Here is a 21,495-nt window from a genome sequence, read left to right on the forward strand (position 1 = left end):
GAATGAAGGATTTGGTGGTGGATGCAAAATTGAAGAAGTCATCTTAAAAATTAAATGGTGGGATATTTAGCTGTCAGATACTCAACCAGCCTCAGTTTGTATACCTCCTTCTACGGGGAGCACACTTCCTTGGGCAGCAGGTGCCAGCTGGCAGCTTTCATCCGTACAAAGTCTTTTGTCCTAATGAACCAGTAAGAGTCCCCCTCCCGTCTGGCCCTGACTTTCACATTGGTCCTTACTCTGCTCCTAAGACCCCTATGGACCAATTCCGCTGTCTTTGTCCTAAGACATTCCTAGAGACACTGGGAGATGGCAATCAGGGAAGTACCCCCATCTCTCCCAAAGTGTCTTTTAGGTTCTCTTGCAACATTTGCTAAGTCCCCTCTGCCAGCTTTCAGATTCTCAGGCCTCAAAGGTGTGGACATCCCTTTGGTTCAGCTTCCAACAGTTTATGCAGAGGCCGATAGGATGGTTGCCACCCTCAGGAGGTACCCACTTCATTGAACTGGAAGAGGGAAGTTGGTGTAAGAATAAGAGAATGGTCAGCACCCAGATCACCCTCCTGTTTTGCTTTCCCTAGTAGGTCAAGAGCAATGATAATCAGAGACTGTGAGCTAAATGAGGGTGACTGAGAGGAGAGGGTAGGAGACTTCCCTGGTGGCCCAGTGGTTAAGAATCTGCCTTTCAATGCAGGGGACCTGGATTCCATCCCTGATCAGGGAACTAAGATACCATATGCTGCAGGGCAACTGAGCCTGAGCCTCACCGTACAGAGCATGCCACAACTAAGACCCAAAGCAGCCAAAAATAAATAATAAATATTATTTAAAAAGAGGAAGGGGTAGGACGTAGATGGGGGCAGGACTCCAAGGCTCATGGAGGTATTGCCCAGGACACATCATACTTCAGGTTCATTATTTGATCTTCTCAGCTGCATAGCATTATGGGAATATGTTCAGAGCCCACTGTCCCCAGTCAAAGGGAGAGCCCTGCTCTCCCAGGTAGAACCATTTTGACATTTTTTATGCCCCTGTCTCTGAGAAAACGTATGATGGATGGGTCTTCGGAGAGCAGAGCTTAACTGCCTCACTACAGATGAAGTAACTGAGGCATCGAGGCTCTAAATACTAGAGATAATTAAATAAAGGAAAAGAGAGAACAAGACCCTTCCATCTTGGGTGGCCCCACACGGCATGGCTCATAGCTTCATTGAGTTACACAAGACTGTGATCCATGTGAGCATTTTGGTTAGTCTTCTGTGATTCTGTTACTCACTACCTTATAGTCTGGGACTATTCCTCAAATCTCTGAGTTTTACTTTCTTTAATTATAAAATAAGGATAATGCTTGTACTTGTTCATGTTTTCAGCCATAGACCACTAGGAACACTCCTGTTCCTAGCTGAACAAGTTGGGTTTATTACTCATAGCAGCACCTCACAGAACACCTCCCTTGAGGAACGATGTGGCTTTCCAATAAGATGTTAGAAAGAACTTTACAGGATGTGGTATGGTTAGCTTCAGGATTGAGGAAGCTGGCTTTGCTCTGAACTGGATGCTGTTGGGAAATGAGCAGTTCTCTGATTGACTGTCTTAATCTTTAAGAAGGGAAGACTAGATAGATCTTAGAGCTGTACTTGGTAACGCAGCATCAACACCACTCATTTGAGGCAGGATAACGGGATAATTTAGCTTGTTTTGCCTGTGTTCAACCTCGACTACAGCGTGTCCTGTCATTGTGTTGATGCATCATGAAGACAAAATGGTCTTGACTGACGTGAAAATTCTGTGAAATACTTATCTTCAGCAAGAGAACATAAAGCCAACTGTGAGTGCCAAGTCGGCTTTCAGACTTCAGGGGCTGCTTTTCTCTTTCTCATAACTTCTCATAGAATTAAGGTGAGAATTAAGGATACGATATTAGTAAAATGCTTGGATAAGTGCCTGGCAGAGTACCCCTCAATGAATGGCAGCTCCAATAAGAGTAACAGAAATAATATTAAGAAATACTATTAATAAAGAAGTTGTGTGTGTGCATACTCACTCAGTAGTGTCCGACTTTTTGTGACACCATGTACTGTACGTCACCAGGCTCCTCTGTCCATGGGATTCTCCAGGCCAGAATACTGGAGTTGGTTGCCACTTCCTCCTGCAGGGAATTTTCCTGACCCAGAGATCAAACCTGAGTTTCCTGCGGCTCCTGCATTGGCATGTGGATTCCTTACCACTGAGCCATCTGAGAAGCCTAATAGATAAGTTATTTAATTATAATTAATAAATATTAATTCATAGCAGTATAATGGAAAAGTACTTGGCTCTAAATAGAAGAGACTGACTTCAGTAGCTCTGGGTATTGCTGTATGACCTTGGACAAGTCCCTTCACCATTCTGAACCACAGTTTCTTTCTATGAAAAATAGAGTGATTGCACCTGCCTTAGGAAATCCATTCCTCTGACTTGCCTGGGAGTCTAGTGGCTGGGACTGCACACTCCCAGCATAGGGGGCCCAAGTTTGATCCCTGGTCAGGGAACTAGATCCCACATGCCCAACCAAGAGTTCACATGCCAAAATTAAAGATCTTGCATGCCTCAAGAAAGACTGAAGATCCCACACGGTGCAACTAAGACCTGGTGCAGCCAAATAAATAAATAAATTTTTTTTAATAGAAGAAGAAAGAAATCCTCTTCTTTGGGTATTTTTGAGGACTAACAGATTACAATGCTGAAGTGCTTTGAACACCACAGACCAAAACAAGTTGAATAGAAACACATAAGAGTTTTGGGCTTCCCTGGTGGCTCAGTGGTAAAGAATCCACCTTCCGATGGAGAAGACACAGGTTCAATCCCTGGGTCAGGAAGATCCCCAGGAGAAGGAGATGGCAACCCACTGCAGTATTCTTGCCTGGGAAATCTCATGGACCGAGGAGCCCAGTGGGCTACAGTCCACAGGGCCGCAGAGAGTCGGACACAACTTAGCCACTAAACAACAATATCTAGTTTTAGGGGTTTTTTGGCTCCTGACTGCTTTTTAAGTGTGCTATCAACTGCATTAAAGAAAGGAACAAAGAGCATTTTTATTTGGTAGCATCACCTTCTTGAAGTCCACTATCAGGAATTTCCCCATTGTTTAAGGAATGTCAAAGTCCTCTTCCAAATTTGTCCCGTTCTTCTTCACACTGAATCTAATTCCCTCTGGGTTCTGTAATAGGTCTCACCCGTATCCACTCTCACGCCCATCCCATGCAAAACTATTTGACCCTCTGGTCTCTCAAAAATATAGGGAGAAACTTTTGACTTTCTGCTGGTTCTCCTTTCAATTAAAGCCCCAAGGAACCAGCCATTAGGAACTGCTCTTTAAGGAAGGCACTCTCTGCCCACAGTGGCTGCCTCCTGGATCCAAACAAACCCTCTCTACTATTAGGAGGGAAAATTCAACTCTTTGGGTACCTGTGTGTGTGTGTGTGTGTGTGTGCATAAAGTGGGTTTATAAGTCAGCAGTTAATATGAATAATTATTTAAAAAAATATTTACTCAGCTGTGATGTACACAGGAAAGACATGGTCTCTGCTCTGTTATAGTCCATTTTCTAGCAGAAAATTCCGTGAGATATTGAACAAGTGATTACTAAGGAATACAATGCACAGGGTGTGAAGGGAGAGTTCATAGGAGAATGGAGGTGATGGGAGTTGGATGGAGGGATGCCCTGAGGAAGTGAACTTTCAGTTGAGACCTGAGAGATGAGCTAGAGTCCCTGAGCAGAAGGTGAGGAAAGGGTTCTTGGCAGATGAAAAAGCAAAAGATGGAGGAGGAGGTATGTGAGAATGAGTGGGAGGATGGGACGAGGTAGCACTGGGCATAGAAGTGGGAGCCAGACTTGAGGAAACTTGTGAGATGAGTTAAGAGTTTGGGGCTTTATCTGAGGTCAGAAGAAGGACCTGTTCAGCTTAGAAGAACCTGGCAGAGGAGGTTCTCTCCCCTGGAGAGAAGGGCAGGGGAGGTGGGCACCAAGGCAGGGGGGTCACGATGAAACCATACAACCCAGGCTGGGACTTGAACCGTGGTCTTTTAACTGAGGTCACACACCTGTTCTGGGACCTTAATGAAGCTCAGCTTCTTTAAGTCTCGTTGCATAAATAATTCACTGAGAGATAACGTGATTAAGAAGTGAATTTATTTATTTAGAGAGATATACATTCCATAGACAGAATGTGGTCCACATCAGCAGATGAGAATGGTCTTGGAAGAAACACATTCCACTGACACAGGGTGGGCCATCTCCGAAGATGAGGGGCCCAAAATACGGGATGGTTGCTCTTCATGGGCTGGGTAATTTCATAGGCTAACAAGTGGGAGGATTATTCCAACTATTTTGGGGAAGGGGTGGAGATTTCCAGAAATTGGGAGAAGGCAATGGTACCCCACTCCAGTACTGTTGCCTGGAAAATCCCATGGATGGAGGAGCCTGGTAGGCTGCAGTCCATGGGGTAGCAAAGAGTCAGACATGACTGAGCGACTTCACTTTCACTTTTCAGTTTCATGCATTGGAGAAGGAAATGGCAACCCACTCTGGTGTTCTTGCCTGGAGAATCCCATGGACGGAGAAGCCTGGTGGGCTGCAGTCCACGGGGTCGCACAGAGTCGGACACGACTGAATCGACTTAGCGGTAGCACTAGCAGTATCCACTTTTTGACCTTTGATGGTTGGCCTCAGAACTGTCTCGGGGCTGTGTCATTTAGCTAATGTGTTACAACGAGCATATAGTGAGGCTCAAGGTCTCCTGGAAGTAGAATCTTCTGCCATGCTGGTCCTAGTTGATTCTAACTGGCTTTTGTCATGTCCTATGGCTATGTCATTCTGCCCCTTCCCTCATGTTTCAGTGACAACTGTCCAGAGTGGAGATGGGAGTGGCCTGGATGCAGCAGAGAGCAGTGGCTACAGAGGAGACAACAAGGAGTGACAACCAATAGGCTTTTCTAGGAGACTGCTCCGAGTGAGGAAAGGGAAGAAGCATTGAAAGCAGTCAGGTACCTGGGAGAAGGGAGGGGGAGCGAATCTGGGGGAAGGACAAAGAGTTCATCTTGGTCAATGTTGAGTCCATGGCACCTGTAGAACATTCATGGGAAGATATTGAGTAGACATTGATTCATCCAACCACTTGATCAGAAAATGCTGGTTAGGGATAGAATACAGGGTGATCAAAAGCTCAGACCAGACCCTATGACTTCAACCTCTGGCTCTGCCAACTTTCTAGCTGTGTAGTCAGCTCACTTCTGTCATTATCTGATCCTCTGCACAATGGGAGCCATAACAGAACCTACTTCTTTGGTCGATAGTGACACCAAGGGGATGAATCTTTGTAAAGACCTTACAACATTGCCTGCAGCCAGGAAGGAATAACCGTGTCCTATCTCAGTGCCTGCTATGTGTGCCAGGCACTGTCCTAGGCTCTGGATCACAGCGGAGAACAGCTCACAGCTCCCTGCTCTGCCAGAACTGACATTGTAGCTGGTGGATACAGTCAGTGATGATGAACAAGATACATTTCACAAAGAGATCACTGTCAGGCAGAAAATCATGCAGAATCAGGGCAAAGCAAATCACAGCAATTTTAGGCAGATGGTTGTAAATATGGAAGGAAGGGTGACTGGAAAGGCCCCAGGGCAGGAACAAGTTCCCTGAGGTGGGGAACAGAAAGGTCTGTGCAGCAAGGGAAACTATGGGAGAAGTAGGCGGGGATTTGCTCAGAGGTGATGTTAGGGCATCTAGGTTGTAATTCCAGGTGCAGTGGGAAGCCTCAAGAAGATGTGAACCAGGGAAATATCATGGTCTGATTTCATTTTTAAAAAGTCACTAGCCAACAATGAGAAAATGTAACACACCAAGAATAAAGAGAGGGGGAATTCCCTGGCAGTCCAGTGTAGGACTTGATGTTTCCAATGCAGGGGGCACAGCTTCCATCCCTGGTCAGGGGTCTAAGATCCCACAAGCCACACGATGTGGCAAAAAAAAAAAAAAAGAGTGAAGAGAGGTCCATGCTGGAGATGGAGATCTGAGATTATTCACCTAATGGAAAATGGTGTTAGGAGGAGTGGTTATATGGACCCGGGAGGGTGCGCAATCACAGTAACAGGGAGAATACGGCTCTGCTCTTGCCTTCCCACGTGACCCTGGAGGCGGGTCCACTTACAAGGGAGGGTGGTGCCTGGTACCATGTAATGATGGAGATGAAGAACAACCACTGCAAAAGTCTGCTTTAGATGGATTCTCCTCCCTTACACAATTCTACGAAGCAGCCACACGAATTCCTGGAGTGCACACTGGCTGTGTGTGCATTCTGCCCCTGCCTGTCCTGTGTTGTGCAAATCAGCCTCAGTTTCCTCCTCTATAATGTGGGCGTGATGACATCTCCCCTCTCGTGACTGTACAGAGGATGAGATTAGATAAACCCTGGGAAGGATGTTGAAAGGAGAAAGAAGAAGGTTCTTTCTTTCATATTTCTTTCCTTTTTTTTCTTTCAACTACTTTACATACTGGATTATGTTTCTTTTAAGTCTGCGTTTTCATATACGCTCTTTATTGACTAATTATCAGGTTTCATTGAAATTATATGTCAGTTTTCTAGAATTTCAAGTTTGATTCTTACTGCTAAGTCACTTTAGTCGTGTCCGACTCTGTGCGACCCCATAGACGGCAGCCCATCAGGCTCCATCCCTGGGATTCTTACTTAGTTTTACTCTTAAAGTGCTAAACATTTATTAACGGTCTCCATCCAAAGAGCATGTAGATAGCTTGACACTGACAGATTTCTCACATATACATTCAATGGCTATTTTTAGGAAAGAATTTGTTGCCACCCATAACATCAGGTTTCTTTCTTGGGAAGGAAGAAAGAGAAAAGGCTGTTGGGCAGGTATCTGGGAGTGTCTGTTACAGCTTCTCTCCCTGAGGCAGAGAAATTAAATATAACACCTGACTTTTCCAGGCAGAGACAAAATACCTTCAGGCCCCACGAACTGTCAAGGGTGTGGGCACAAAGTGTCTTTGGTCCAGGACTGACCTGTCAGAGCACAAAGGTAGACAACATCCCTGGAGTCGCTGGGATGAAGCAGGGCCAGGTAGACAGAGCTCAGAGTATCTACAGGGCATTTTGACAACAGCCCTTGGACAACATTTTGACATTAATCAAAAAATGTTTGACAACCACATTTTGACATTAATCACATGTGAGCTCTATCTTGGTTGCTTTAAAAAAAAATTATATCCTAATCCAAGTTGACTTTATGAGGCTAGAAATACTATTTCATGTTATAAATGAAGAAACTGAAGCTTGGAAGGATTAAATAATGTTGCCACGGTCACCTAGCTAGGAAATGATGGAGCTGGGATTAACCTCTTCTCCAAGGTCACATAATCACTAATGGCAGGAGTGCGATTTGAACTCAAGATTCTCTGACTTCAAAGACTGCCCTCTAAAAGAAGTTTGAAAGCTGTGAGGCTAAAGCCTTGGAGATTCACAAGACAGGACTCAAAGTTTTGAAATAAGGAATCTCTGCTGTTCATAATTTTTTCAATTAGATGATATAGAAACAAATTTTTTTATAAAGAATTTGGTTTGCATTTATGCCATGAAGACCTTACCTGTGAGTTAGAGGAGGATGAGGGCTGACCAACTTAGACAGCATATTAAAAATCAGAGACAGTACTTTGCCAATAAAGGCCCATCTAGTCAAAGCTATGGTTTTTCCAGTGGTCATGTATGGATGTGAGAGTTGGACTATAAAGAAAGCTGAGCGTTGAAGAATTGATGCTTTTGAACTGTGGTGTTGGAGAAGACTCTTGAGAGTCCCTTGGACTGCAAGGAGATCCAACCAGTACATCCTAAAGGAGATCAGTCCTGAACATTTATTGGAAGGACTGATGCTGAAGTTGAAACTCCAATACTTTAACCACCTGATGTGAAGAACTGACTTATTTGAAAAGATCCTGATGCTGGGAAAGATTGAAGGTGAGAGGAAAAGGGGACAACAGAGGATGAGATGGTTGGATGGCATCACCAACTTAAAGGACATGAGTTTGAGTAAACTCCGGGAGTTGGTGATGTACAGGGAGGCCTGGCGTGCTGCAATCCATGGGGTCACAAAAGAGTCGGACGCGACTGAGCGACAACTGAACTGGACTGAGGCCTGAGAAAAGGCCATTGGATTTGGACATGAGGAACTTGCTGGTGACCAGTAAAGGCATAAAATCTCCCTGGTTGTGAGCAACAGAAACTGACTCTGGCTACTGGAAGAAGAGAAGGAACTGGTGAGAATGGTGTGGGGATGTAGAGGGCATCTATTCTGTCTTCCTGACTGTACCCTTAAGTTACATCCCATTGGATTCTTCGGCTGGCAACCAACAGCACTAGCTGATGTAATTCAGTCTTGGAACGGAAGGAAATGCTAAAAGGAATTCTGCTTGGAAAGGATGGGAAACAAGAGAATCAAGGTCTTCTCAGGCTGCTTTTGAATGAATACCATACATTTTCAGGATTTTTGTCTTTCATTAAGAAGTGAAAGTGTTAGTCACTCGGTCATGTCTGATTCTTTGTGACGGTGGGGACTGTAAGCCACCAGGCTCCTCTGTCCATAGAATTCTCCAGGCAATGAACATTGGGGTACACGTGTCTCTTTCAATTCTGGTTTCCTCGGTGTGTATGCCCAGCAGTGGGATTGCTGGGTCATAAGGCAGTTCTATTTCCAGTTTTTTAAGGAATCTCCACACTGTTCTCCATAGTGGCTGTACTAGTTTGCATTCCCACCAACAGTGTAAGAGGGTTCCCTTTTTCCACACCCTCTCCAGCATTTACTGCTTGTAGACTTTTGGATCACAGCCATTCTGACTGGCGTGAAATGGTACCTCATAGTGGTTTTGATTTGCATTTCTCTGATAATGAGTGATGTTGAGCATCTTTTCATGTGTTTGTTAGCCATCTGTATGTCTTCTTTGGAGAAATGTCTATTTAGAAATGTTTATAATAGCCAGGACATGGAAGCAACCTAGATGAATGGATAAGAAAGCTGTGGTATATATACACAATGGAGTATTACTCAGCCATTAAAAAGAATACATTTGAATCAGTTCTAATGAGGTGGATGAAACGGAGTCTATTATACAGAGCGAAGTAAGCCAGGAAGAAAAACACCAATACAGTATACTAATGCATATATATGGAATTTAGAAAGATGGTAACAATAACCCTGTATACAAGACAGCAAAAGAGACACTGATGTATAGAACAGTCTTTTGGACTCTGTGGGAGAGGGAGAGGGTGGGATGATTTGGGAGAATGGCATTGAAACATGTATAATATCATATATGAAATGAGTCGCCAGTCCAGGTTCGATGCACAATACTGGACGCTTGGGGCTGGTGCACTGGGACGACCCAGAGGGATGGTACAGGGAGGGAGGAGGGAGGAGGGTTCAGGATGGGGAACACGTGTATACCTGTGGCGGATTCATGTTGATATATGGCAAAACCAATACAATATTGTGAAGTTAAAAAATAAAACAAAATTAAAAAAAAAAAAAAAGAATTCTCCAGGCAAGAATACTGGAGTGGGTAGCCAGTCCCTTCTGCAGAAGATCTTCCTGACTCAGGGATAGAGCAAATGTCTCCAGCATTGCAGGCAGATTCTTTACCCTCTTAACCACCAGGGAAGCATTCATTGGTCAACATTAAAATTCCAAGGAGAGAATCTGTTTGGCCACTCTTGGTCTGGGAGTAAAATCAAGAACTCTGATTGGTAAGCCCCTCAACCTGCCTGGCCCACCTGGGGTGGAAGAAGGATCGTTCTCTCAAACAAAAATCAGGCTACCTTTTTTTAAATTATTTATTTCTTTGTTTATTTTTGGTTGCTCTAGGTCTTGGTTGCTGCTCTCAGTCTTTCTCTAGTTGCGGTGAGATGGGGTTACTCTTCGTTGCATTGCACAGGCTTCCCATCGCAGGGCCTCTCTTGTTGTGAGGCACAGGCTCAGTAATTGTGGTTCACAGGCCCTAGTACAGGAGGGCTTCAGTAGCCCCATGGCATGTGGAATCTTCCCGGACCAGGGATGGAACCCATGACCCCTGCATTGGCAGGCAGATTCTTATCCACTGTACCACCAGGCAAGTCCAAAACCAGGCTAGTGTTACCAGTAAAAGGACAAAGGGATGCTAGGTGACAAAACAGCAAAATAGCCAATGCACTCAGAAAGAGAGGTTTCCTGAGTTAGGAAGTTTGAATGGGTCCAAGAGGACAAAGAGCCATTGTATGGTTAAAGGTACCCTGTTCCTTCCTGGGAATTTCTCAGATATCTAACGTTCATTTGTTTATAGTCATCTTAGAGTGGGCAAGTCTGCAGCTGACTCATATCACCACCCATTTCAACCTTATTAAATAAAAACAAGCTACCTTTTCCCCGAACACTTATGATGAGCTCACCCAACAAGCCACACTTTTAAATGCCCTCCAGGCCAGGTGAGTAATGAGGACAGAAGTATTTGGAGTTGGGGTGGAGGCAAGAGGACAGTAATGAATGCTGGGGATTATGGAAACTGGAGAGAACACTCCCCTCCCGAGAAGAGAGCAGCCCCCCTTAGCTTAGTCCACGGCTTTCAGTGTGGTCCCTTGAACAGCACCACCAGCATCCCTGGAAAGCCTTAGATGCAGATTCTCAGACTTCTCCCCAGTCCTACTGATTCAAAACCCTGGAGGCAGAGATGTTAAATCTGTGTTTGAACAAGTGGTCTATGTGATCCTGATGCTTGCTCAGATTTGAGGCCCAGTGTTCTAGTCGCCGGTTGCTACTGTGTTCCCAGATCATTTCCTTTTACTGAAAGATACTAGAATTTTACTTTTATGTGAAATTCCTCACTCTTAAATTTGACGACTAATTCAAACTCTTAAAAGGTACTGTGTGGGCTCACAATATAATATTCTATCCAGATTTGCAACCTCTGGTTTATGCTGTTGATACAGAGCAGGGCCCTATGGGGCTCCTGGGCACAAGGCCTTTCTGTGTCTTGCATTTCTTTGATTATAGAAAACAGCCTTCATTCAGCCTCCATGACCTTCCCTAAGGTCCAATCAGCAGATTCAAGCAATTGTTAGTTAGGGAAGGAAGGAGATAGGAGACAAGGGAGAAATAGTCAAGAACAGCCTTGGGGCAAGGTTCTGCTTCCCCATTAACAGATACATACAACAATATTTTTGTGCTATTTTGCAGGTATTGAAACCCCTTCCAGGTGGGAAAAGTTAAGGATTAATGATGGTAATCTGCCCACAAGCATGTAGACCCCAGACCCATTGGACCTACCTGCAGGTTGATGATGCTGACTCCTGCTATGTCACCACCAACCCATCAGAAGACTATCAATGAGCTGATCGTGTCCTCTTTGCACAATCACTGTAAAACTTCTCACTATCTTCTCCAAGTTGGGACACATGCTTTTGAGGGTGTTCGATTGCTGTGGCGCCGTTTGCCTGGCAAAGTAACAAAGCTGTTCTTTTCTACTTCGCCCAAAACTCTGTTTCCAAGAATCAATTCGGCACCAGTATACAAAGAAGCTGAATTTTGGACCTTAGTTTTCCCTTTGACTCTTAATATAATCCTACAAAACACTTCTTGTGATGTGTTCCACCTTCCTTCTTTTGCCCTCACTCTGCAGTTTGTAGGATCTTAGTTCCTCAACCGGGGATTGAACCTGGGCCCTCAGCAGTGAAAGCATGGAGTCCTAACCACTGGACAGCCAGGGTATTCCTTCAAGGATACCCGTTTCAAGGAATAAGAAGACATAGGTCCGAAAAGTGAGGTGCTGTTATAAGTCACATAGGAAGTAGCCAACCCCTGATTTGGATCTGAGTGTATTTGGTTTTAAAGCCTCTGCCCTTTTTATATTGTATGTAGAAGCAAACTGTATGAACGCACCTAGAGCACAAGCTGGCATCACAAAAGCTAAACATCTTTGGCATGCCATGGGCCACGGACCCATGGAGCTTTCTCCTCTATTTGTGTGCCCCACCCCATCCCGCTCGCCTCAGGCTAATCCCCATTCCTGTCAAGAGAGTCAGTCCCCAGGAGAACCCAAGAGGGCTGGAGAAGGGTAAGGCCGGGCAGTTTCCTGGAGAGGACAAGCTGACAAGGTGCCAGAAGAAAGCTGTGGGAAGCAGTGCCCGAGGCTGAATGTCCAGCAGGCAGCTGGATTCACAGGCTAAAACCAGCTGCCCATCAACGTGTCCTCTGCATGTCCTAGACTGAGTTCCAGGAGCCGCCCTGGGCTGAGCCCCTACCTGGCTCCGGCCTCATGGCTGCTAACTGTTCTGTGCTCAGAGTAAACAGCCCTGGCCCCTCCCAGCGAGGACCTGTCTCCAGTCCCCAGGCTGGACAAGGGAAGTGGGGGAGGTATTCAAAGCCTCTTTTCCCCGGGCCAACTGTGGGGACAGTGGCTGGACATACTTCTGTCATCAAGTCCTGCTCCTCTGTCATCCCCATGGCCACTGCTCTCCACCTCTTCCACCCTCGGGCAGCAAAGACCTCCTGGGGTTTACTGACCTCAGATTTGAATCAGGAGGGATGTTTGAAGATACTTCTTGCTGGGTAACCATGCTTTGGCATTTACCAGCCTGCATGTTAAACCTCGATGTCTACTCATCAGTCTCCTTACTAACAGGAGACACCATCTTGGCCCATTTACAGATCTCTGGAGATGACAACTTGGCAGCTCAGAACAGAGAAGAGATTCATTCAAGGTCCCGCAGCTAGGAAGTGGGAGAGACGGGAATCAAACCAGACTCTGTCACCCGAAGGCCATTGTTGAGAGGTCCTTTAATTACTTTCTCTACAGCAACTGTGTGCCCTAGATGTGTCACAAAAACATACATTTATGATGGACGGGAAAAAAACAGACTTGGAGAGATGGAGACCTGGGATCAAACCTTGTCTCTGCAACTTCGCTTGGGACTTGGGGAGCTGGGAGGGCCTCCTGCACCGTTCATCTAGCACGCACTACTGGCGATGATAATATCCCTCTGTTCACATGTGTCTGGGACCATCCGTGGCATCATGAGACACTGAGCACAGTCAGAGTGAGTGAGCCTGCGTGTCTGCACGGGGAAGAGAGGGAGGGAGAAACACAGGTCCTGATGGCTCCAGACCTTAGCAGGTGTTCCACCTTCTCTGGCCTCGGTGTCTCGTGTCCAGTGGGTTCATGTGTAAATACGCTTTCATGTGGCTCCTTCTGTGTGCTGTGTATCACTACACAACACCCCCACCAGGGATCCCTAAAGCAAGATCCAGGCTCTGACCTGCTGACCCCGAGTCCAGCCACTTCGTCTGCAGTCTCTCCCAGTGGGTCCTGCCCTCCTCTCTCCTACCACAGTGGGCATCACAGGGAGACCCCTGGGTCTTGGAATGGGATCCCGGGAGTCCTAGATCTAGCCCTTGGCCTCCTGCTGCCCTGCCCCCAGGGCCCAGAGGGAGGTGGGGAGGGGGAGGGGACAAGGGTCCGGGTGCGACCAGCTGCACCCGGCCAGGAAGCCGCTTAGGTTCCTGGTTCCCACTGGGGCCAGAGTGACACCTGATCCTGGGAGATTGTGAAATGACAGGAGGTGGCAGTCGGCCCGCCTGCCTTGTGTGCTGAGGCCTCTACCCGCAAGGGTTCAGCCCCGCCCCTACCCCACGCCCCCCAGGAACCCAGTTAAATCTTCCTGGCGGCGCCTCATTCCCGCACCCCGCCCTGGCGAGCACCATGCCTGCCTGCCGCCTCGGTCCGCTCCTCGCTGCCCTCCTCCTTGGCCTGCTCCTGGGCCTCCCCCCGGTCACAGGTGAGTGGGGCGGGGAAAGGCTGGGTGCCCAGAGGGGCCGAACCAGGAGCGAAGGAACGGAGCCGGGCAGGAGCTTAGCCTCTCTGAGCAGTGAGGATTCCCCAGGGCGGAAGTGGGGAGTCCCCTGCAGACTAAAATGTGGGGATCCCTGGTGCTCTGAAGGAGGTAGCCCTTGAGCTTCAGATGTGTGGTCCAGTGTGCTGGAGGTGCGCAGAGACCACTGAAGACTGACCCTTATGCCTGGGATGGGGCGGGGAGGGGGGGGGGGCAGCGGGGGTGGGGAGGTTCTTTGCTGATCTTGGAGATGCAATGGCCAGTGGCGGGGACCCTCTGCCGGGACATTGGAAGCTCCTAGACGCTCAGTCGGGCTGGGGTCTCCTAAAAATTGAAGGCTCAGAGGCCAAGGGTTTGGTCCCTCCTGTCCTCCTAGGTATTGGAGGACCCCGTCCCTGGAAGTGGGGCTCTCTGAAGACTGTTGGGGGGGGCCTAGGAACTGAGACTCAGAATTTCGTAGCGGGGTGGGGATCGAGATTGGGGGCCATCGGACACGAGGTGGGCATCCTCTGAGAGCGGGCCCGGGTTCCCCACGACCCGTCCACCTCCCAGGCTCAATCGCAGTGAAGCCGGGTGAGTGTCCCGAGCTGGAGGGTGACGCGAACTGCACGAAGGCCTGCGTCTTGGATGAGGACTGTGATGACAACCTCAAGTGCTGCCAGGCCGGCTGCGCCACCGTCTGCCAGATGCCTAATGGTAACTTGGGGGACCCTCGAGGGCCGGGGCGTGGCAGCGGGGGTGCGGGAGAAGGGAGCGCCCCGTTCCGGGCACACCAGCGCTACCGACCCGGGGGTCCAGGACCAGGTCGAGGTGGCTGGAACCGGATCAGCCCGTGCTCTCCCTCCCGCGACCCCGGGGAGACCGAGGCGTCGCTGACATGCCGCCGAGGGGAAGTGAGGTCCCCCACTCCCAGCCGGATTCATCGCTCTGGTGCATGACGGACTTCCCGGACGCACCGCGGGGACGTGGTTCCGGACCATTGTTCCCTGAGATCTGGGCGCCAGGGTCGAAGCTTCCTCCTGGCGGGGGGTTTAGCCGCGGGGCAGCCCTGGGCTGTCCAATGGGCTGGGTCCGGAGGTCTTGGACTCGCTCCCGTGCCAGAACCCCTTTCCTGTGGCTTCCCCGGCCCTGGGGGAAGGCTTTGGGATGCCTACTTGCCTGCACTCCCCAAATTCCACTGTCCAGATGGAGGCTTTCCAGGTTTAGGAGAGCACTCCGCCCATCTTAAAGATGTGATACAAAAGAGAGAAAGGTTCTTGTCCAAGGTCACACTGCCATCCCTGGCTGGACAGGATTCATAACACAAGGGGTCCCTTTTTTGTCTGAGTGGCTTGAAGAAAGTCAGGACCCCATCCTGAGCAGCCCTCCCCCTTCCTCCTCTTAACACCCTCTCTTCTGCTCTGAAGACTGAGTGAGAGAGAGTGTGTGAAGCTTGCCCTTCATAGAAAGCACTTGCTGGAGCTCAAGACTGTCCAGCAGGTCCTAGGGACTCCTACCTGAGCAGGAAGGGGTCTTAAACAGCTTGGACTCTGAGCATCTTGTTTTTCAGAAGGAAAAACTGAGGACTAGAAGCCAGGATATGACCTGATCCCACTGTATTGGGATCGCTTGTCTTTACCCAGAGAAAAAGTCCCTGTGATGCTCCCTCCCTGTGATTTCTCTGAAGATGCCTGCAGGGCCAGGAAGGCCTGTAATCAGAGACCTCAGTCAGAGCAGGTGGTGGGAGCCGGAGGGAGGAACAGCCTGTCAAGGGGGCTTGTGGATCTGGGGATCTCTACTGCTACTGCTACTGCTAAGTCACTTCAGTCGTGTCTGACTCTGTGCCACCCCATAGACGGCAGCCCACCAGGCTCCCCGTCCCTGGGATTCTCCAGGCAAGAACACTGGAGTGGGTTGCCATTTCCTTCTCCAATGCATGAAAGTGAAAAGTGAAAGTGAAGTCACTCAGTCATATCCAACTCTTAGCGACCCCATGGACTGCAGCCTACCAGGCTCCTCCACCCATGGGATTTTCCAGGCAAGAGTACTCTAACCTGGACCAAAGTGAGGAAAACCAGGAGAGGAGGACATTGGGAGAGAAAGACACAGATGAGAGGAGAGTGGGGAGAAAAGAGGAGTTTCTGCTTGGGGGAGTCTCTGCTGCTCCCTGGTCTCGGATAGACTGAGGCAGGAAGAGGGGCAGGGACAGAGGGTCTCGTGGATTAGAATCCTCGTTGTACCATCTGCAGGTTTGTGTCCTGAGCAAGTGGCTTCACTTCTCTGAGCCTCTGCTTTCTCCTTGACACAATGGGATGAGAATCTCAGATGTTGTAGGACTGACATGAGGCTAAAAGAAATGGTACACGTGAGATGTCTCAGGAGAGAGTAGATCCTCCACTCACAGTGGCTTGTTTGGTGAGTTACTGGCTATTGATGCCCTTCTGTCCTGGGGCAGCTCGGTATTGAGAGCTCCTGCCCTTCTCCAGGGAAAGGGTGTCTGTGCAGGAAGGCAGCCCCCGTGTCCTCTCAGCTCATCACCCAGCTCTGTGCGTGCTTGACGTTTGGCTGGACTTGCTCCTTGGGCTTCTGGGCACTGAGCCCAGCTCCCTCCTCCTTGAGCCTGGAGTGGAGCACAGGGTGTGTGTGTGTGTGTCTGTGGACATTGAAAGGCTGGCTCAGGTCTTGGTTTTACTTCTCATCAGCAGTGTTTTGTTGGGTGATGCCTTCACCTCTCTGGGTTTCATTCTCCTCTGCTGTAATAAGAATACAGTAGAAATATCCCCTACAGAAGATAGGTTTGATGTGAAAACTAAAGGACAAAATGGATTTGCACTAAGGACTTGTTAATTGGCACATCTCTGTGGTTTTGTGTGTGTGTGTGTGTGTATGCACTAGTGGAAGAATGCTTCTCTGGGTGTTAGAGTGAGAGTGTAGAGGGGACCTTGGTTCCATCTGGTTGTAACTAGGAGTGAGTATATGGGAGTGAAGGCCTGTGGGTGCATCACACTGACGTGGGCTCTATGGTTTACTGCTTACAAAGCAACAGAATGCATGGTGCACAGACCTGAAGCCAGTTTCCTGGGTTCAAATCCTGTCTCTACCCTGTTTGACTTAAAGCAAATTATTTAACTTCTTCACTCAATTTCCTCATCTGCAACATGAGAAAATAGTTACAGCTCCTTGTCCCAGGTTCTAGGCTTATCCCGAGGATTAGATGAGTTAATAAATGTCGCAAGCTTCGGATAATGCCTGCTACTTAGAAGGAACTAAGTGTTAACAGCTGCCTTTACTCATCATCATTATTATTGCTACAAAGGACGTTGACTTCTCAGGGAGAAGTCTGTTGCCTCCATTGCTTCCATAACAACCTTGTGGTGTGGTCAACGCTGATCTCATCTGACACCTGAAGACACAGGGCTCTGGGGGATTTCCCTCCTGAGGCCACAGTTAGGAGAAGGCAGAGCTGGGACTCAAACTGGAGTGCAGTGATCTCAAAACCCCTGGGAGGAGAGAACAGGAGGAAGAGAGTTTGCAGACGACCTTCCAAGCCCCCTGAGATTCGCTCAGGCAAGCAGCTGTCTTCTTTGTGAATCCAGGTGGGCAGACATGCTGTGGAGACGTGTGCAGCCGCCTGCCTCGGCTCTGCTCACCACCTCTTACTCCTTTTTTTACCCAGACAAGCCGGGCTCATGCCCTAATGTGGATATCGCCTTCCCCCAGCTCGGCCTCTGCCGGGACCAGTGCCAGGTGGACAGCCAGTGTCCTGATGCGTTGAAATGCTGCGTCAATGGTTGCGGGAGGGTGTCCTGTGTCACCCCTGTCTTCTGAGGTAGGTGCCCTGTGCTGGGGGGAGGGATACATTGATACCCAGATATGACAAGCTCTGCAGGAAGCTGAAAAGGAGCCCCTGAGCTAACACAGTGCTATTCGCTTATCCATCCTTTGATTTGTTCTCATCTGCTCAACAGATAGTCACTGAGCATCTATCACAGGCGGTTCACTGCTCTAGGTGCTGGGATGCTCCATGAGTAAACAAACCCAACAAAAATTTCTCTCTGATGGGTTTTATATACTGTGCATTCATGCGTCCTAAGTTGTTTCAGTCATGTCCGACTCTGCGACTCTATGGACCTGAGCCCACCAGGCTCCTCTGTCCATGGGATTCTCCAGACACACATACTGGAGTGGATAGCTGTGCCCTCCTCCAGAGGATCTTCCCAACCCAGGGATCTAACCTGCATCCCTTATGTCTCCTGTGATGGCAGGGGAGTTCTTTACCACTAATGCCACCTGTAGATGCTAGTGAATGTAAATCAAATAAAAAAGCAAGTATACCCTGTAAAAAGGCTTCCCTGGTAGCTCAGTTGGTATAGAACCTGCAGGAGACCAGGGTTCAATCCCTGGTTGGGAAGATCCTCTTGAGAAGGAAATGGCAAACCACTCAAGTATACCTGCCTGGAAAAATCCCATGGACAGAGGAGCCTGGTGGTTTGCAGTTCATGGGGTCGCAAAGAGTCAGGCACGACTAAGCGACTAACACCTTCATTCAACACCTTCATTCCCTGTAAAATGTTAGCAGGAAATAAGTGACCTGGAGAAAAAGAAAACAGAAGGAGAATTCGGAGTAGGGATGGGGAGCAGCAGGGAGTTGTGTTGCAGTTTTATCACAGGACCTTTCAAAAGGCAGCATTTGAACAAACTTGTTGGAGATGATGGAGGGAACTGGGAGCTTTCAGAGAGCCTGTTATGACCAGTGGGGGCAGCAGATATAAAGCAGTAGAACCCCTGGTGTGTTTCAGGAAAAGCCTGAAGTCTGGAGCCTATGATCAAAAAGAGGGCAATAGAGGAGAGGGTCAGAGAGGCATTTTATTTATTTATGGCTGCACTGGGTCTTCACTGCTCTGCACAGGCTTTCTCTGGTTGCAGCAAGCTGGGGCTACTCTGCGTTGCACGGGTTTCTCGTTGTGGCGGCTTCCGTTGCTGCAGAGCCCAGGCTCTAGGCAAGCGGGCTTCCGTAACTGCAGCACGCAGGCTCAGAAGGTGTAGCACATGGTCTTAGTTGCTCTGCAGCATGTGGGATATTCCTGGACCAGGGATCGGACCCAGGTCCCCTGTATTGGCAGGCAGATTCTTAACCACTGGACCACCAGGCAAGTCCAGAACTTTGGTCTTGACCCAGAGATGTTGGGCCCTTGGAAATGGACATGCTCTTGAATTTAAAAGGATTGCTCCGGCTGCTGTGTGGAGACCCTAGAGGCAGCAGTAGCAGAAGCAGGGAGACCAGCTAGGAGGCTCCTGCAAGAGGCCAGGTGCGAGGTGATGGACCAGGTGACCTAAGAGGCTGGGTTTGCGACACACATGAATGTGGATGGGACAATATTTGCTGATTATTTGGGCTGTAAGATTTACTCCTTTTCCCCTTCACTTGTGCACTTACTCTGTGGCCGACAGGGCTACATTCACCTGCTTTGAGTGGTTCTCATGCCTAAAGACAAGATCGTGGAGCCTCTTTTTCCCCACAGATAATTAAAAATAAAACAATATTAAGTCTTAAAGCAAGCATAAGGAAGTAAAGAGAGGGACTTCCCTGGTGGTCCCATGGCTAAGAGTCTGAGCTCCCAATGCAGGAGGCCTGGGTTTGATCCTGGTCAATGAAATAGATCCCACACGCTGCAACTCAGACCCAGTGCAGCCAAATGAATAAATACATAAAGATTTTTTTTTTTAAAGAAAAGAAAGAGAAACAAAACCCAAAGCACATGCATCTTCAGCCCATTGAGGGATCCAGTACTGTGCCATGTGCTGGGACAGAAGGTGACGGCTGCCCTTCCTCACGGAGTTTGCAGCCAGGTGGCCGAGGCAGACAGTTGGACAGACACTCCCAATGCCTATAATCAGTGCGGCAGTGGAGGGCAGGGCTGGGTGTGGTAAGAACACAGGAGGAAATCTCACCCAGGTGACGGTGGGGGAAGGAGGGAGCAGGGTTCTGAGCCAGTCCTGAAGGATGAGTGAAAGGTCAGTAGTCTGGTAAAGTACAGTGGTAGGGAAGCTGTTCCGGATGGAGGGAATGGGACCAAGCAAGCCACTGGAAGGACCCCCTGGTTGTAATTTAATTGCTAATCGTGCACTGCTGTTGATAAGCTCTCAGTCAACAGACTGGCAGGTCAGTGATGTAACCTATTGCCCAGATGTGACGACTGAGACCCAGACAGAGGGGAGGACATGCCCAAGGACCCATGGTTGCTAATTCAGTGCCTGAAAGGGAAGCACGGTCTCGCCAGGGCCCCGAGCTCTCCAGTGATGCCAGCTGCCTCTTGCCTCCATGTGTGCCAACAGCATGGGCTGGCATTGCAGTCAGGAAGACCTAGGTTCAGATTTCAGCTCTGACAATTAACTAGCCTTTTTCACCTCCCTGAACTGCAAATATTTTGCTTATAAAATGGGATAAATAAGATCTTTTTGATCAGTTAACTTAGCTTAACCAAAGGAATGGGGGCATAGTGCAACTTCCTAGTGGTGGAAGGATTCTTAGGGAGATAAATGACAGTGACCCCTCATGAATGATCACAGCGGTCAGTGGGGACCATGGTATACCCAGGTGTTTCCTGGGATGGTCGGAGCAAAAGAAGTGAGTCTAGGACCTTCAGAAAAATGCCTGCAGAGCCCCAGGGCCTCGAGAAAGTGAGGCTTTGCCGGGGGGTGGCGGGGGGGACGGGTAGGAAGGTAAGGGGGGGGCGCTGGGAATGTGATGGAGTGGGAGGAGCTTTGGATCAGAATTTAAGCTGCAAGCACTCTTGTCTAGTGTCCCAGGTATTGTTGTTGATGGTATTATTATGATTTTCTTCCTCCAGCTCCAGCCTGTGGACTGAGGGAGCAGCAGTGTCTGCCTGGCCCTGTCTCGCTCCAGCCCAGCTGCCCTCCTCCCTTTCTGACCTCTTCCCTCCCTCCTGAGCTGACCACAGCTGCTTTTTTTTCCAACCAATAAAGTGACTGCTTCCAGCACTGGCGGGCCTGTGGCCTCTGTTCTTATAATTCAGTCACATTCCATTCCTGCCTGCAAGCGTGGGCTGAGGAGGTGGGAGTGGGCGTGGCCACCAGATCGTCCAGGCAGAGTCCAAGAAGAGATGAGCTGTGACGCGGTGACACAGTGAAGGTAACTCAGGGCTCTATGTGCCGAGGCCCTTCCCCAGTTAATCGTCCCACCAGCCCTGTGCAGTTGCAGGTTATTCTCCCAGGGTGATGGAGAAGAGAACTGGGGCTCAGAGAGATGCTGGAATCCTTCCAGAGCTGCTGGGAGTTCTGACAACAGCAGCACGTACTGTGTGCCTGACACAGGGCTGGGAGATTCACTTGTAAGATCTCCTGAATCCCCCAAATAGCCCTCAGATTGTGATAAGGTCTTCCTTGGTGGCTCAATGGTAAAGAATCTCCCTGCAATGCAGGAGACCTGGGTTAGATCCCTCATCTGGGAAGATCCCACATGCCATGGAGCAACTAAGCTCCTGGGTCTCAACTATTGAGCTGGTGTTACAGACGGGTCTCAGCCAAGTTACTTGCTTGAGGCCACACAGAAAGAAGGTAACAAAGTCAGGGTGCTTTGTTGTAGGTTTTGGTTT

The 21,495-nt window shown here is 48.8% G+C and overlaps 1 protein-coding gene across 1 annotated transcript; it reads left to right on the forward strand.

The window, feature by feature from the left end:
• The first annotated feature begins 13,736 nt into the window (after nucleotides 1–13,736).
• WFDC2 (WAP four-disulfide core domain 2) lies at nucleotides 13,737–20,881 on the forward strand. Its single transcript, XM_061437742.1, has 4 exons — nucleotides 13,737–13,846; nucleotides 14,453–14,596; nucleotides 17,556–17,708; nucleotides 20,731–20,881. Exons 1-3 carry the CDS (start codon nucleotides 13,771–13,773, stop codon nucleotides 17,705–17,707), a joined length of 372 nt encoding a protein of 123 aa, XP_061293726.1. The 5' UTR covers nucleotides 13,737–13,770; the 3' UTR covers nucleotide 17,708; nucleotides 20,731–20,881.
• Nucleotides 20,882–21,495: the final 614 nt, after the last annotated feature.

The sequence above is a fragment of the Bos javanicus genome, chromosome 13 (genome assembly GCF_032452875.1).
Source record: "Bos javanicus breed banteng chromosome 13, ARS-OSU_banteng_1.0, whole genome shotgun sequence".
NCBI classification, from domain to species: domain Eukaryota; kingdom Metazoa; phylum Chordata; class Mammalia; order Artiodactyla; family Bovidae; genus Bos; species Bos javanicus.